Source organism: Oreochromis aureus, linkage group 22, assembly GCF_013358895.1.
Source record: "Oreochromis aureus strain Israel breed Guangdong linkage group 22, ZZ_aureus, whole genome shotgun sequence".
Classification (NCBI taxonomy): domain Eukaryota; kingdom Metazoa; phylum Chordata; class Actinopteri; order Cichliformes; family Cichlidae; genus Oreochromis; species Oreochromis aureus.
This window is the reverse complement of record NC_052962.1, coordinates 29,130,210-29,144,910: the sequence shown is the minus strand read 5'-3', so window position 1 is coordinate 29,144,910 and position 14,701 is coordinate 29,130,210. Positions and strand designations below refer to the sequence as shown.

At 42.8% G+C, this 14,701-nt stretch overlaps 1 protein-coding gene and 1 long non-coding RNA gene across 2 annotated transcripts; one reads left to right on the top strand and one right to left on the bottom strand.

Annotated features, from left to right (window-relative positions):
• Window positions 1-200: 200 nt before the first annotated feature.
• On the top strand, window positions 201-14,621 carry klhl43 (kelch-like family member 43). Its single transcript, XM_031748031.2, has 8 exons — window positions 201-373; window positions 8,030-8,161; window positions 8,251-8,571; window positions 8,973-9,121; window positions 9,547-9,893; window positions 10,650-10,949; window positions 11,168-11,343; window positions 11,659-14,621. Exons 3-8 carry the CDS (start codon window positions 8,258-8,260, stop codon window positions 12,452-12,454), a joined length of 2,082 nt encoding a protein of 693 aa, XP_031603891.1. The 5' UTR covers window positions 201-373; window positions 8,030-8,161; window positions 8,251-8,257; the 3' UTR covers window positions 12,455-14,621.
• On the bottom strand, window positions 9,745-10,755 carry LOC120435710. Its single transcript, XR_005609855.1, has 3 exons — window positions 10,625-10,755; window positions 10,021-10,180; window positions 9,745-9,886 (listed from the first exon to the last, which is right to left on the bottom strand). It is a non-coding gene; the product is annotated as an uncharacterized LOC120435710 (long non-coding RNA).
• Window positions 14,622-14,701: the final 80 nt, after the last annotated feature.

The following is a 14,701-nucleotide window of genomic DNA, read 5'->3' as shown; positions in this document are numbered from 1 at the left end:
CACCTGACACCCTGAGGCCCTAAAGGAGGGAGGGTGGTGAGAAGAGAGCAGGCCTGTTATGGATTCTATTCTAGGAGGGGAGGGGTGATGAGGAGGTGCCTGTATTTGGAAATGGAGGTGGATGCTGGAGAAGGGAAACGAAAGAGGAGGGTCTGATGGGGGTTGAATCATACGTTACAGCTTTGTTGGGGACCCTGATACTGACACACAAACAGTCACATACACACACACACAGCACTGCTGCAGATGGACAGAGGACAGAGGGACGGAGCTAAGAGGAACCTGTGAGAGAACAACCACCCAGAACAAAGAAAGACGGTGAAAGAAGAAGAAAAGGAAGGATAGAAGAGCAGGAGCGAGGCCAGAGAAAGAGGTAAAATACATTTCATTTCAGTGCATAACAGCGTGTTGAGGGTGAACACTTCTTTTTTTTAGTGGAGATTTTATTAAAGTGAAATAAAAACAAAATGCATATGAAATTATCTCAATATGTAATTATCCTATCATCATAAAAACTAGAATTTATTCTGATGTTTATATTTAACTGTTGAGTGGAAACAATGTGAAGAAGCTGCCAGTTGCTGCTGGGATATTACTGTACCACAGGGGGTGTTAGAGCACACACACACACACACACACACACACACACACACACACACACACACACACACACACACACACACACACACACACACACACACGCCTGTTGTGCTGGTCAGCATCTATAAATACCCGTATGAGATAAGCAGAGGAATTCAGCCACATGTGAAAGGTGATAGAAGTCAGGAGCTGCTGTTGTGTCGTATGAATTATGCTGCACAGGTACAGGTGATGTAAATGCAGTATAGCACAAAGTATAGCACACAGTTATTATGGGTTATTATTACTGTTACAGTATGTGAGCCTGTAGTTGGTTGTGGAGCCCAAGCATGAAAACAACATGAGCCCACCTGTCTCTGTAGCTCAGGTGAGGCCTCAGCAGCTTTGAATCTTTTCATTATTCACTCATTTCTTTATTTAACGAACTTTATAAATGCAACAATTTCTACATTGAGCTGACCACCTGTTCTAGAGACTCTTGGTTTAAAAAGTTTGATTGGATTTTCCAGCCGGGCAAATTTGTGATCAAGATTTCAAACAAAGTGAAACAAACAGAAGATTCTAGCTTGTGAGAAGAATAACAAACTTATGAACTTGTGAAATTCTCACATTAATCTTTATAATTCGCACATGAGAGCTGAAGGCTGTGACAGACCAGATAAAAAAGTTTACCCGGCAACAAATGAGACAGAATTTACACACAGACACACTGTAGATGTCTGTATAAAGGTGTTGTTTATGTGTAATCCAGATTACACATAAACATCACATTAGGGATATCCTCTCCACGCACACTATGGAGAAGACCGTGTGTGACGGTTGTTCCCAAACAATTCAGGTATGAATCAGATGGTTTTCTATTTCTGTCTGTGGAAACAATATCAACGACCTGTTTTAACTCTGTAAATAACGCCTATGTTTCAGACTATAGCAGGCAGCTGATCAGTGAAATTGCTCTAAAATCAGTCACTTCCTGCTGAGCATCAAACAGCGAATAATCGGAGCGTTTATATATATTATATATAAACAGGTTTATGTTTTAAAGTAATATGTTTATGAAATTATTTGTGTTATTATCAACAGTTAGAGGAGAACACTGTTAGAAATTCAAAATTATACTTTAATAAACGAAGGTTTGCTGACTTAAGCTGCTCTTTATGTCAGAGAGAATAACTCTACGTCTTCACTGGGGATGTGAGGAGTCCTGCTGCTCCTCATCGACAGGTGCAGATAAATTCACACTTAACACATAGTTTTTCTTTAAAATTGGCACATTAGTGATTTTTTCCTCTCATAAGTAGTTATTCACTCCTGACTCTGCTGATTGAAAACACATCTCTAATCAAGGTTAAAAACAACAAAAAGGAACAATAAGCACACTCGGTGAATCAGAATCTGTAGACTGTGGTTGTGTTGTGCAGCTCTTGCACGTTTAACTGAAAAGACGCTGCTCATTTTCTGAGTGACAGTTATTGGGCAAGATTTGTGCTTCTTTGCAAAGTGCGACACACTCAAAGCAGCTTCACAGGAGCACAGAGGTCGAGGTTTAAAAATAAAGTTTCAGAGCTGAAGCTGGACCTCCAGTGCTTAGATTACCAGCCTCCTCCTTGTATTTCACAGTAAAACAGTTTCTATTTCTCCAGGTGAAAAAGCACAAGTGGCAACAGCAAATTAATCCACAGTTACAAAGTGTTTTCAACATCATTTAAGCTGTTTTTTCTTTCCCACCAGACACAAACAAACATCTATTAGACTGCAGAGAAGAAGCTGTGAGGTTCATTACAGCTCCATAAGTTTAATAATCAAATTCAAAGAAAAGCAGAGCTGAAGCCAAAACGGTCAACAATGTTAAAAATGTTTATTTTTGTAAATAAGAAAATAATCAGCCCACAGATGGATCATGTGATCACTGGCAGCGATTCAAACTGAACTCTATTTGTGTTCGGCTGCATGTTTACATTAATAGCTTTCAGAGTAATCTATTACACATATGGGCTGATCCGCTTTAGAGCTTTTATTTAACCACAGGAGGCAGGATCTTCTCAAAGTTTTTACGATAACACCTGAGCTCTTTGACTTGCTCAAACTTTGCTCAAACTGATTAATGCTCAGTCGTGTTGTTGAAAGAGGTATATTTGTTGTTGGTGGTGGTTGGAGTTGGGGATGGAGGTCTGGTTCCCAGTACGGTGGATGACGGAGCAGCTGCTCGCACCTCTAACCTTGGTCCCAGATATTTGTGACAGCTGAGCCACACAGAGTAAAGATTATTTTCACAGCCCTGAATCACTTCGTTAGCAAGTTTGTCTGAAAAGTTGATTTTAAATCTATTACATGTTAAAGTAAATGACAGATGGATTTATTTATTTTTAATCTACAAGAGCACAGCGTCAGCTAGTGGCTTGTTTTTATTCCAGATGCATTTATATAAAAGAGAGTGGGTTTAATAATATTTGTGACAGGCCACATTTAGTAAATTAAGCTTGAAAAACATGCATTTGAATAAAGCTAGAACATTTAAATTAAGCTACTTTCAGCTGCTTCCTCTTTCAAATGAGTCACCACACAGGATTTGGCTGATTTTCCCTTCCTGATTCAACCTCAAGGGGATTTGTGTATCCTCCATGGACTGAAGTGGGGATCTTTCATATGGTAGACAGATGTATAAATCACTACACTGTGTTTAACCTCTGAAAGGGAATGAAATTTAGTAAGAATTCAAAGCCTGCAGAGACTGAAGCTAAACTAAGCTAATTAGGTTAAAATACCGGTTGACGTTTTTCCCTTTAGGATTTAGGATTGAGGCATCGTCCTATGAGGAAGAACAAAAACTGTCCGGTGTTCAACCATGAGCATGAAATTATGTACACCAAGAAAAAGGTGTTTAATCAGATTTAGCTAAATAGCAGGCATTGATTAGCCTGAATGTGATAAAAAAAAAAAAAAACAAACAAACTGCAGATCCTCTTACAGCCACTTGAGGCTTGCTCCTAAACTGAGTGAGTCCCCATAAACTTTCAGGTTAAAACATCCAGCTTCACAGCAGTTTTTTTTACAGTTTTCTGTGGATAGTTTCTCTCTGAGGGGCGTGGCCACCTTCACTGACAGGCGTCCCAGCTGTTGGGGCACAGTAACCAGCTGTTGCATTGTCGGCTTCACATTTGCTCATTAGAATTCATGAACTATGGTATGCTATAAACACAGACAGACTTTCCTTGTGTTAACTGACAAAACGTAAAATCCCAGCTGGAGTTAACAGGTATGACAGTGCTTATCAGCTCTCCCTGTTAGGCTTCCATTATGACATGATCATAAGATAAAATGGTGATAAAAATCAGTCAAATGGAGAATCGTTGCAAAAATAGATTAAGTCACAGAAAATGGTTAATCTGGTGATTTATCACACTGAGCAGTAAAATAAACATTTTATTGTTTATTTATGTTATGGCAGAGTGCGCTCTCAGTGCTGCTGTTTGTGTCTGAGGCTTAGAGCTCTGATAAGGAGATGTGGAAATCACTTTAGGTTGTCAGCAGATACAGAAGCAGGTATTCCTGGTGTGTGTTCTGAGCTCTGGCAGCTGCAGCTCCAGCTGTGTGAAAGAGACTCACGCACAGTTTAGGTTTCATTAATGTTCCGATTACCAGCTTGAAGAATCTGTATTGCACTTAAATCATGCTTTAAATAAAAGAATTAGTGAATACTTGGGCCCGCTAAGCCACTAATCTCACTTCATCGTGCATCCCTTGGGGCCTCTGTGTCATGTTTATGCGATTTTTATGGGACTGAAAAAGAAATTCTTACTTTATTTGAAATTTCTACAATTAAAAGTTTGCATATTTTCTAAGATCAGGCTGTAAATTTTCAATTTTCTACTTTTACGTTTGGTTTTGTCTTCATATCTCTGTTACCATCAGACTGAGGGGGAGGGGCCAAGGTCACAGTCACAGAAACCCTGTTTAGAGTCACAGATCCGAACGTCTGTGGAGTGATTTCACTCTTCTTCTTCTGATGTATGAGGTTATACAGCATCTTAGCAGCCGACTAATCGCTACTGTTTCAACTGTTTCAGGAGGGATTGCAACACTCCAAGTGACCATTTGTAACTGTGAGCTCCTCCTCTTCATATGACACCCACAACAGCTGCTGCTGCGTCCTGTACTATCCCATCTCCCACCCGCGGCCCGTCCTTATGTGGAGCCCAAAGGTGCTATTTAAGGGAGGAGGGCGGAAAGAGCGGTGAATCATGTATACGTCTGTGGTCTCGGTGGTTTCACTGCAGTTATGTTTGAGTTGTTGGTGTAGGAATACTTTTTCCATGAGGCTAGAAGTTAGCCGAGCCGTCTTTTTGATGAGCTGAGAGGTTTGACAGCATCAGATTACAGATACAGTAACACTGGTGGTCGCATCAGAGGATGTTGTTAAAGATTTAGATCAGCCGCATGCTGCAGCAAAGGAAGCATGAGAAACATAACAGAGGCAGAGAGACACCACATCATTAATTTACTTCAATCACATTAATAACATGTTAGAAATAAGCTAATATATTTTAACTTATTAAACCTTACTAGTCGTTGTGCAAGCACACATTCATAAATTTTGCAGAATATTTTGCTAAGAGAGCAACAGTTACACCAAAAATGACAAACTCTGCTTCTTAATGCTTTAATGGCCGCCTTTATCCCTCCTGAAATCTACACCCGTGCCCAGTTCTTCACTAAACAAAGGAAATGCGGTCTTACTGAACATGTTCTGGAATGACAACAAGGCCAAAGCTGATATTTCCAAGGTCGTGTGGTTTTATAACTGGCAGAGCTCAGAGTTTGGGCTCAGGTCATGTTTGAATCTGGCTCAGCTCATTATCAACAAACTGTGAGCCAGGAACAAAGATCACCGTCTCTGTTTATCGCCGCATGTCCACAACACTTTAAAACTCTGCAAACAGAGCAGGGAGGCCTCCGCGTTTGTGTCACTAACATTTATAACCGGGTCTGTGCGACCTTCACTCATTCACTGCATCACACACGAGTGCAGCAGCTGACGTAGAAAATCACAGCATATAAAGCACAAAGCAGACACGCCGAGTTTCAGATGAGGTTTTATCAAAAGATTTGAAATTTGTTTTTTTTTTCCTGCATCGTCAGAGAAGGAAGGGTTTGTCAGTGTAAACCAAACAGTGCCAGATAAAGACAAAAAACACAAACAGACAGATTCTTTGCAATAAAGTTTGTTAATATTTTACTTTATTTATTTAGGCGACAATGAAAATGTGGCCAATAAGTACAACATTTTACCACCTTGCTGTCGGCTGTTTCTGAAGCTCTGGAGAAAGAAAAACCCTCCTGAAAGATTTACTCCCAGTAAAATAAAAACATTAAGTTTAATAGTTTAATATCATTAAAACATTTTAGGCAGGGGTGTCAAACGCGAGGCCCGGGGTCCAGAATCGGCCTGGTAAAAACTCCAATCCAGGCTCACTGGAATGAGGGCATTTATTTTGGACTTTTAACTGTATTTTTATAAGTTTTATACTCTTTTCTCCCAATAGATTTTCATACCAAAGTTATTAAGTAATAGATAAATGATTAAATGATGTAAAGGTTCCTGTTTTTTTTACTATCTACTGTAGAAATAATCAGTTCTCATTTCACATTTATTTCTTACAATTTTGGCCCAAAGCTCCGTGCAGATACATTTTTTGTTTTACCACGGCAGCTTTTCTTTATCGTGCAGAAAAACTGAGATGTGCTGTTGATATTGCACTTCTTCTTCTTATATTATTCTCAGAGATTAAATGTGCAGTCAAACTTCTTTACACTGACAGAAAGGGGCGAGTCACTGATCCGGCACACGATGTAAAATTAGTTTGTCATCCCTGATTTAAGATACAAACCAATCAAACCAGAACATGGAGAATCTGAAAGCTTTCAGTGAACATTATTTGTATTGAAGACCAGTTGCACAAAAGCATTTATGCATATAATATACAAGATATTATTGTTTTCAACTAAAAAGAGGAGATGACACCCTCCATCCTTCATGCACAACTGAACCTATATGCTTTCAGCATATGCAGGACGTCCCCTATGCAACATTTCTACTCTTTGTTTATTTCAGACACCCTCTAACATCTATGTATCGCCTCCTCTCGGTCACCTCACTGCTCTGGTAGTTTGTAGAGCTCGACTCATTGTGAGCATGACTAAGATTCCCCGGTTGCTTTGTGGGTGAAATACGGAGCGTGTGATGTGCAGCAGTGGGCCACTATAAACCGCAAACACCACCCTGAGCCGAGCCGGAGGACACATGCAGCTGTCATTCACAGCTACAGACGTGTAGTTTGTCCTCGTGTGAGCCTCTGCGGGATTTGGAAAAGGTTCTGATGGTCAGTCAGTGTTTGTTGTGTTGTGTTGTGTCAGAGTACTGGTCCTCTGTCAGTAGGCGGGGAGTGATACTGAAGTCACCATAATACAGAGAGTTTTGTAAAGCTTGTGGATTTTGTGATACGGTAAACAAAAAATGTAACAAGTGGATCCAAAGTGCTTCGTCGATATGTACAAATGATAAAAACTGCAATGTTAAACAAAATTTCAGCAATAATGAAAAAAATGTATGAGAATAAAATACTGGAAATACCAGATAACAGTAAGATAACAATAACTATAAAGTAAATTGGGATTCACAGGAAAATGGCCCAGAGGATGCACACAGCAGACGAGGGTAAAGTCAAAAATCTCCTGTCAGCAAAGCAAACTCACCTCCAAACCAGTCCAACATGTCATATAAGTATATTAACAATGTACACAGCAATAGCAGAAATACTGAAAATAAAATAAGATCAACCATGAAACTGGCTAAAAGGTTAACTGTGACCATAACAAGACTTTCTAGTAACCGACAAGCGGTAACAGGACTGTTTACACCAGAGAGGGAGTGTTTTCTGCTTGTGGTGAAAAACTTAAGATCCACATCACAGACGATATAAAAGATGGATGAAAACACCACGATTGATAAGGGAAATCACATCATGAAGCTTCAGGCTGAGTCACCATCCTGGACTTTTAAAACTAGATGTGAAGACTGAGGGGTGGATTTGATTGGTTGTTAGTGAATGAGTGTATCCCAGGTGATCATCCGTTCTGACTCTTATAACGACCATAATCCAAAAACTGATCAGCAAAGTGTTTGCCGAGGTAGTGAGGGAGGGACCTGAGGGCCATTTTTCCACAAAGTGAGGCCTGGTCAGCACTTGAATTTGAGAGCACCTAGGAAGAGCAGCTGCTGTAAACTTGTGGTCAGCTGTGGCCCAGGAGGTAAAGTTGGTCATTGACCAACAGGACGGTTGTTGGGTCGGTCACCAGCTCCCCCAGGCTGAACATCAAAGTGCTTGGACAAGATGGTGAACTCCAAATTTCTGTTTCTGTTTTCTTCCAGGTGCTGTGTGCTGTGTTAGAGTGAAACCTCCAACTTACCCAGCTATCTACACTGATCCAAGGCTGCTCCACTGAACACTGATTTTCCCCTAAAGAAGATCAAACCAACGCGTTTGTGCATTTTATTGTAAAGGTAAGTTACTCAGTGGGTGAATTTAATAAACTCAGTCATTAAAGTAAAGATCGACTAAAACAAAGGAAAAAAAAAAACATTGTCCACAGTCCAGCGATGCCTCCCAAGAAGAAGGCCTCCCGTCCGAAGAAGGCTGCCGTGGAAACCATCTCTCAGGTCGCCATGGAGGCTGTTTCAGCCACCTTGAAAGTGGAGAACCGTGGCGACGGTGTTGTGGTGATGGAGAGCGGGGTGAAGAAGATTGAGCAGATGGCGGCTCTGGACATCGCTCAGCTGAACAGCCTCAACCTCCCGCTGCCGCCACCCGTCATCAAGCCCGGAGAGAGAGGCCTTGGCCTGGGCAGCGAGCTCACGCGCCCCCTGCACGGCAACGCCCTGCTGGAGGAGCTCAGCAAGATGCGCCAGGAGAAGTTAGTTTGACGCTGACTGCTGCATCGCACTATAAAACACTTTCAACTAGTGATAGAATCATTTTTTTGTGCAATAATTTAAGTTTACAGGCTGCTGAGGCACACAAGGGTCATTTCAAGTCACGTTTTTGTAACCTCTAAGATTCACGCATGATTTCGACAATAAAATTTCAATGAATTGAAAAACTTTTATTGGCATTTTACAGTAGGTGCCAATACAGCATGACACAATATAACTTTCTTAGGCTACAACTATGATTCAGTGCATTACAAAACCCACACATTTAATGAATCTTTCAATTAAATGCATCAGTAATTCAGTTATGATACGATACAACCTGGAAAAATTACCACTGAGTACTACACAACTTTAGAGTTTTCTTCTTCTTTGTTCCTCCCAGGTTCCTGACTGATCTGGAGTTGGCTTGTAAGACAAAAGCCTTCGATGTCCACAAACTGGTGATCTCCTCAGTCAGTCAGTACTTCAGGGAGATTCTGGCCAAAGATCCCAGCATGAAGCGCCTCGAGCTCCCCTCCCTTTCACCTCTTGGTAGGTTCAATTCGTGTTAAGCCAAAGCTTAGATTGTTACATGTAACCTTTAAATAAAGCTTAGGACATAAGTCAAACTCCTCTGGCCACAGACTTCATGCACCTCATGACGGTTATCAGGCCAAATGTACAGCTTCTTCCTCCAAGTTTGTTCCAATGGTCAGTCACGGCATCTCTAATACTGATGCTACACATTGCACATTAATAGTTTACTTTTCTGTCTTCTATATGTTTTTGTTGAATCACCTCGTGCTGCAGACTATTTACATCCTATGAATTTAACAAGCAGAAAAAAATCAGTTTTTCAAGTATAAATGGCAATAAAAAAGTTAACAGTAATCTATTACTCCTACTGATGCATGACACTCCTTGTTTAAACAACTTTCTTAAGTTCTTCAGTTTATGTGGCGACTCCCCGTCTGCAGGTCTGGCCAACGTCATCACCTTTGCCTACCTGGGTCGTGTCCACATGTCCCTGTACACCATCAGCTGCACTGTGTCCGCCGCCGCCACCCTGCAGATCCCGCAGCTCCTCAAGATGTGCGTGGACTTCCTGCTGGCCGAGCTCAACGTGCAGACCTGTGTCTACATCTGGAACATCGCCGCCGCCTACGGCCTCCTGCCCGTGTGCGACGCCGCCCGCCGCTTTGTGCTGGAGAACTTTGTGCAGTTTGCAGAGACACCGCTCTTCAACCAGCTGACCCTGGAGCAGATCTCGGCCTTCCTGCAGGACGACTCACTGCTGCTGCCTTCAGAGGTCACCGCCTTCAAGGTCAGAGGTCAAACATCGTGTTTATTTGTTAATAAAACATCATTCCTGCACCTCCAGCCAAATTAATCACAGCTGCAGTTTAATCTTAAGTTTATTTGAATCCAAATTCTACTAAAATGCTTCTTACTGTGAATTTGGGGGAACATAATATCAACTTCTCAGGTCCTCACTGAGAAGAAGTGTCGGGTCTTCTAGGAGGCGACTCCTGACACTTGCAGTGTTAACTTGCTGACCCTCTGGGACTTCCTTCTATTTTCATCCAGGACTAAAAACAGGCCCCAGACCAGCTGTTGAGAACCCAGCACAGACCCATCAATCCAAACCAGTCAGCTGCAGGTCGGCTGTGAGCATAAGGCCCCAAGTATAACTCCTTGCCTGTTTATTAATATACAGCCGCATTACAAACTTAAATAGACAAACAGCTGAGAAGAAGTGATTTTATTTATAAACTGGACCATATGTGAGTCTGTGAATATCTCAGTAGATACATTAAACTGGTACCATCTCCAGACTGGTTTATTAGCACAACAAATTGCACACACCGAATCCAAAGGGTGAGTTATCATCACAAATCATATTAATTAAACCTAAATCATAAGTGCCAAAACAAGACATTTGAAAACTGTTTCATGACAAACAGAAATCAGGAGATGTGGGTGTCCTGAAAAAATATGGCCGCTGCAGCACTGGAAAATGAGAGAGTTGATGCTAAATCTTTAAATCTCTCATACCCAGTGATGTCATCTCCTCCCCCAGCTCGCCATGAAGTGGCTCGACTTTGACGCCTCCCGTCAGGTTCACGCCGCAGAGCTTCTGTCGCATGTTCGCTTTGAGACCATCCCGGCCAGCGAGCTGGTGAGCCAGATCCAGCCTGTGCCCCGCATGATGCAGGACCCCCAGTGTCACCGCCTGCTGGTGGACGCCATGAACTACCACCTGCTGCCCTACCAGCAAAACACCCTGCAGTCCCGACGCACACAGGTCCGCGCCGGGCATCAGACTCTGCTCATCGTCGGAGGCCGTCCGTCTCTCACCGAGAGAGCTCTGAGCCGGGAGGTCGGTGCTAAAAATGTGTGACTATACTGAATAGAAATAGAATAGAAATATCCTTTATTGTCCCCCATTGGGGAAATATGAGTGACAGGACATGTAGTTTGATCCTGGGGCTGGGATGGACTTCTTTCTTAGGAAACACACTGTTTGCTAGTTTTGTACTCTTTATATTCAGTTAAAACTAATAAAATGCCAAACTGACCTTTGACCTTGGCGTTTAGGTGCTCTGGAGGGACCCTCGTGATGGAGGAGCCACCTGGCGTCACCTCACCCAGCTGCCGGCAAAGAGCTTCAACCAGTGCGTGGCTGTGATGGACGGTTTTCTGTATGTGGCGGGAGGAGAGGACCAGAACGACGCCCGAAACCAGGCGAAACACGCCGTCAGCACCCTCAGCAGGTGGGAGCAGGAACAACCAGCAGGAACCTATCAGATATCTGACTGTAGTGAAGCTCACAGGGTGGATAATGCTGCTCTTTGATCATATCATGGTGACTTTGATAGAAAATCACGTCTCAGAAAATATTAAAGCAATAAAAAGAATATTAGTGCAGAACATCTGGAAAAAGATTTATAGCCAATACATCAACAGGGCCTTGAGATCAGTAATCCTTCCCTGCTACTTTGGTTTTACCTAATCAGATATATTAGAGCCCCACTTTGCCCTGAACGAGCCTTTAACTGACTCCCTGCTTGTCCCTTTCCCTCCATCAGATACGACCCTCGCTTCAACACCTGGCTCCACCTGGCCAGCATGCGTCAGCGCCGCACACACTTCTCCCTGGCTGCCAGTGGCGGTCGACTGTTCGCCATCGGTGGGCGCAACGTGGAGGGTCTCCTGGCCACCAGCGAGAGCTACCTGCCCTCCTCCAACACCTGGCAGATGCGTGCCCCCATGGAGATGCCCCGCTGTTGCCACGCCAGCGCCACCCTGCCCTCCGGAGACATCCTGGTGACTGGTGGCTACATCAACTGTGCCTACTCCCGCTCTGTGGCGTGCTACAACGTGGAGACCGACACCTGGACCGAGAAGCCTCCCATGGAGACCCCCCGCGGCTGGCACTGCTCCGCCACCGTCGGAGGGAAGGTGTACGTGGTGGGAGGAAGCCAGCTGGGGCCCGGTGGAGAGCGGGTGGATGTGCTGTCAGTGGAGGTCTACTCTCCTGAGAGCGGATCGTGGAGCCGGGCCGCCCCGCTGCCTCTTGGTGTGAGCACTGCAGGTCTGTCCTCGCTGGCAGAAAAGCTGTACCTGCTGGGCGGCTGGAATGAGGCGGAGAAACGCTACAAGGCGGCCGTGCAGAAATACGACCCGGCCACAGACAGCTGGTCTATGGCCGAGGATCTTCCCGAACCCACGGTTGGAGTCTCCTGTTGCACCCTGACGCTCCCGCATCGCCAAACACCGCGCCGGCAGCACCGCAACACCCCGGGTCACGAAGACCAGCAGCAGGCCGCCAAGAACCGAAGCAGAGAGAGCAGCACGTCTCCATCACAGAGCACCACCGCATAGGAACACAGAGGAGGAGAGAGACCAGGGGAGAGCAGGGGCAGGTCAACCTCAGGTCAACATCTGGATCATGTCTGATGTCTTTCTGAAAAGTTTACTGAACGTCACAATTTAAGAACAAAACAGATAAACTTAAAGGTACATGTTGTAAATTACTACATTTAAAAAAAAGTTCCAAATCTTTTTGAAAAACGATCTAAAGTTCTGAGAAGCTGCTATGACTTTATGTCCAAAGCATCTGTGTTCTGTGTGTAAGAGGCAAACTAGGGCCGGGCCAGATTTTTGTGTAATAACACGATGTGCTGCAGCGAGTCAGCGTAACTTAACCAGCCACTAATTTAATTAATTTAAACGTATTTAATGTGGCTGTCAGGAAAAAGGCAAAGCCTGTCGAGGAAATGGGGGTACTTAAAAAGAAAGATCAAAAGTAAAACATCTAAATTAAAATCTCAACAAACATCAGTAGAGTGCTGCCCCCTGCTGGTGACAGGTTTAATTAAAGGGTAATTACAAAAAGTACCTTTAAACTGCCGCAAGTGCTGAATTAATGACAAAATAAATGTAAACATCTGAGAAAACATTTACTCAAACACTCAAATGTGAATGTAGACATGGTAAAGTCACACTTATCGTGCATATTAACAGAAGTGAACATACTCAGCAAACATGATTAAAACAGCCATGGTGACGTTGCTTCCAGGTACGACAGAGGCCACAGACAGTCGAGGAGTTAAATACACGTCTTTGTTTTTTTGTTTTTTATATAATGACGTCTGATCGACAGTCGCACATCTTCTCCATGTTCACAGACTAGTACTCCCACACTTTGAGCCATCACCATTCATCTGCATGTTAACTTATATCTGATCTGATTAAGGTGAACTAAAAGTGCCTCTCAGCGTTTCCTGTGATGGACGTTCAGTAATAAATGGGCTCCAGAGTGTTTCGCTTCGTTCAAATCGACAATCTGACCCGAGATTAAAACATTTAAACTTGCAATTATAGGCAGCTAACATGAAAACATGCAATATCCAGTACAAGTGACAGGACATGTATGTAAGAATAAGAAGTTGAAATACTTTATTTATCCAAAAAGTAGTGAAAAAAAAAACCAAAACACAAAAAAGATAAGATCACAAGATCACGGACTCAGACGCTATAATCTATTTTATTGTTTTAAAAATTTAAAATTAATTGATTTGAAACTCAGTTTCAAAGTTCCAGTCATGTATTTGTCCAATTTAACGTCTTCAAAGACACATTTCTGTCCACGTGTGTGTGTCCTCCATTTTTATGACTCAAAGTTAGAATCTGAGCCTTACTGATGATGCAAACAACCACAGCACCCGAGCTGTTTGAAAAGAAAAAAATTGGAGACTGCATGGTCCAAAGGAGGTTTAAGGTGGATTGAAAACAGAAAAGGTAACGGATGCTTGGGAAGGTGGAGCCGGTGGAGGAAGAGAGGCGACAGGTGGATGATAAAGGACGGATAGATGGAAAAAAGGTTATCTGTGTCTGGGGTGGTTTGATCAAACGTCGCTGTGAATCCGGAGGTTGTGTACAAAGATGTTTCTAAGCCGGCGCGTGGCTGTCAAAACAAGCGTGAATGTGTGTGTGAGTGTGATGGCAGGAGTGTGTGTGTCCGCTACAGCGAAAAAAAAAACAACAAACTGACAAAAACTGCAAAAAATATGACGACTTATCTTCAGGAAACTTGAAATACTCAAGATCAACACAAGAAAACCAGCAACAAACGATCATGTAGTCAAGGATTTATTTATTTAATATTTAATTTTAAGTAGTGTAGCTTAAACGTAACAAAAAAGACAAAATATGCAGATGCAGTGCCTGGAAAAATATATAAAAAAGGTTAAGCAACTTGGCTTCAACACTAAACAATTAAGTTTCCCCAAAACATAAAAAAAGCATAAAAATCTGAATAAAAGGATAAAAATGATACAAATAAAGAATTAAGTGGTGTCACAGCTCACCTGTTTTAACTGAAACTAAGACAAACTGCAGAACCAGTGAGACTCCAGCAGGTTAAAGCAGCTGTGGAGCACTTTCACAGATAAATACTCTTCATCCTGCACTTCATCTGATTGGCTGAACATGTGTTTGGGTGGTTTCTGTGGAGTTTCACTGAATAAAGACAATCTGATCAAAACAAGTCGACTCTGCCTCTTGTTTATTGTGGACACTCTTTTCTAGACGTCACGTTAGAAGTTGAGACACGAACGACTTACTGCT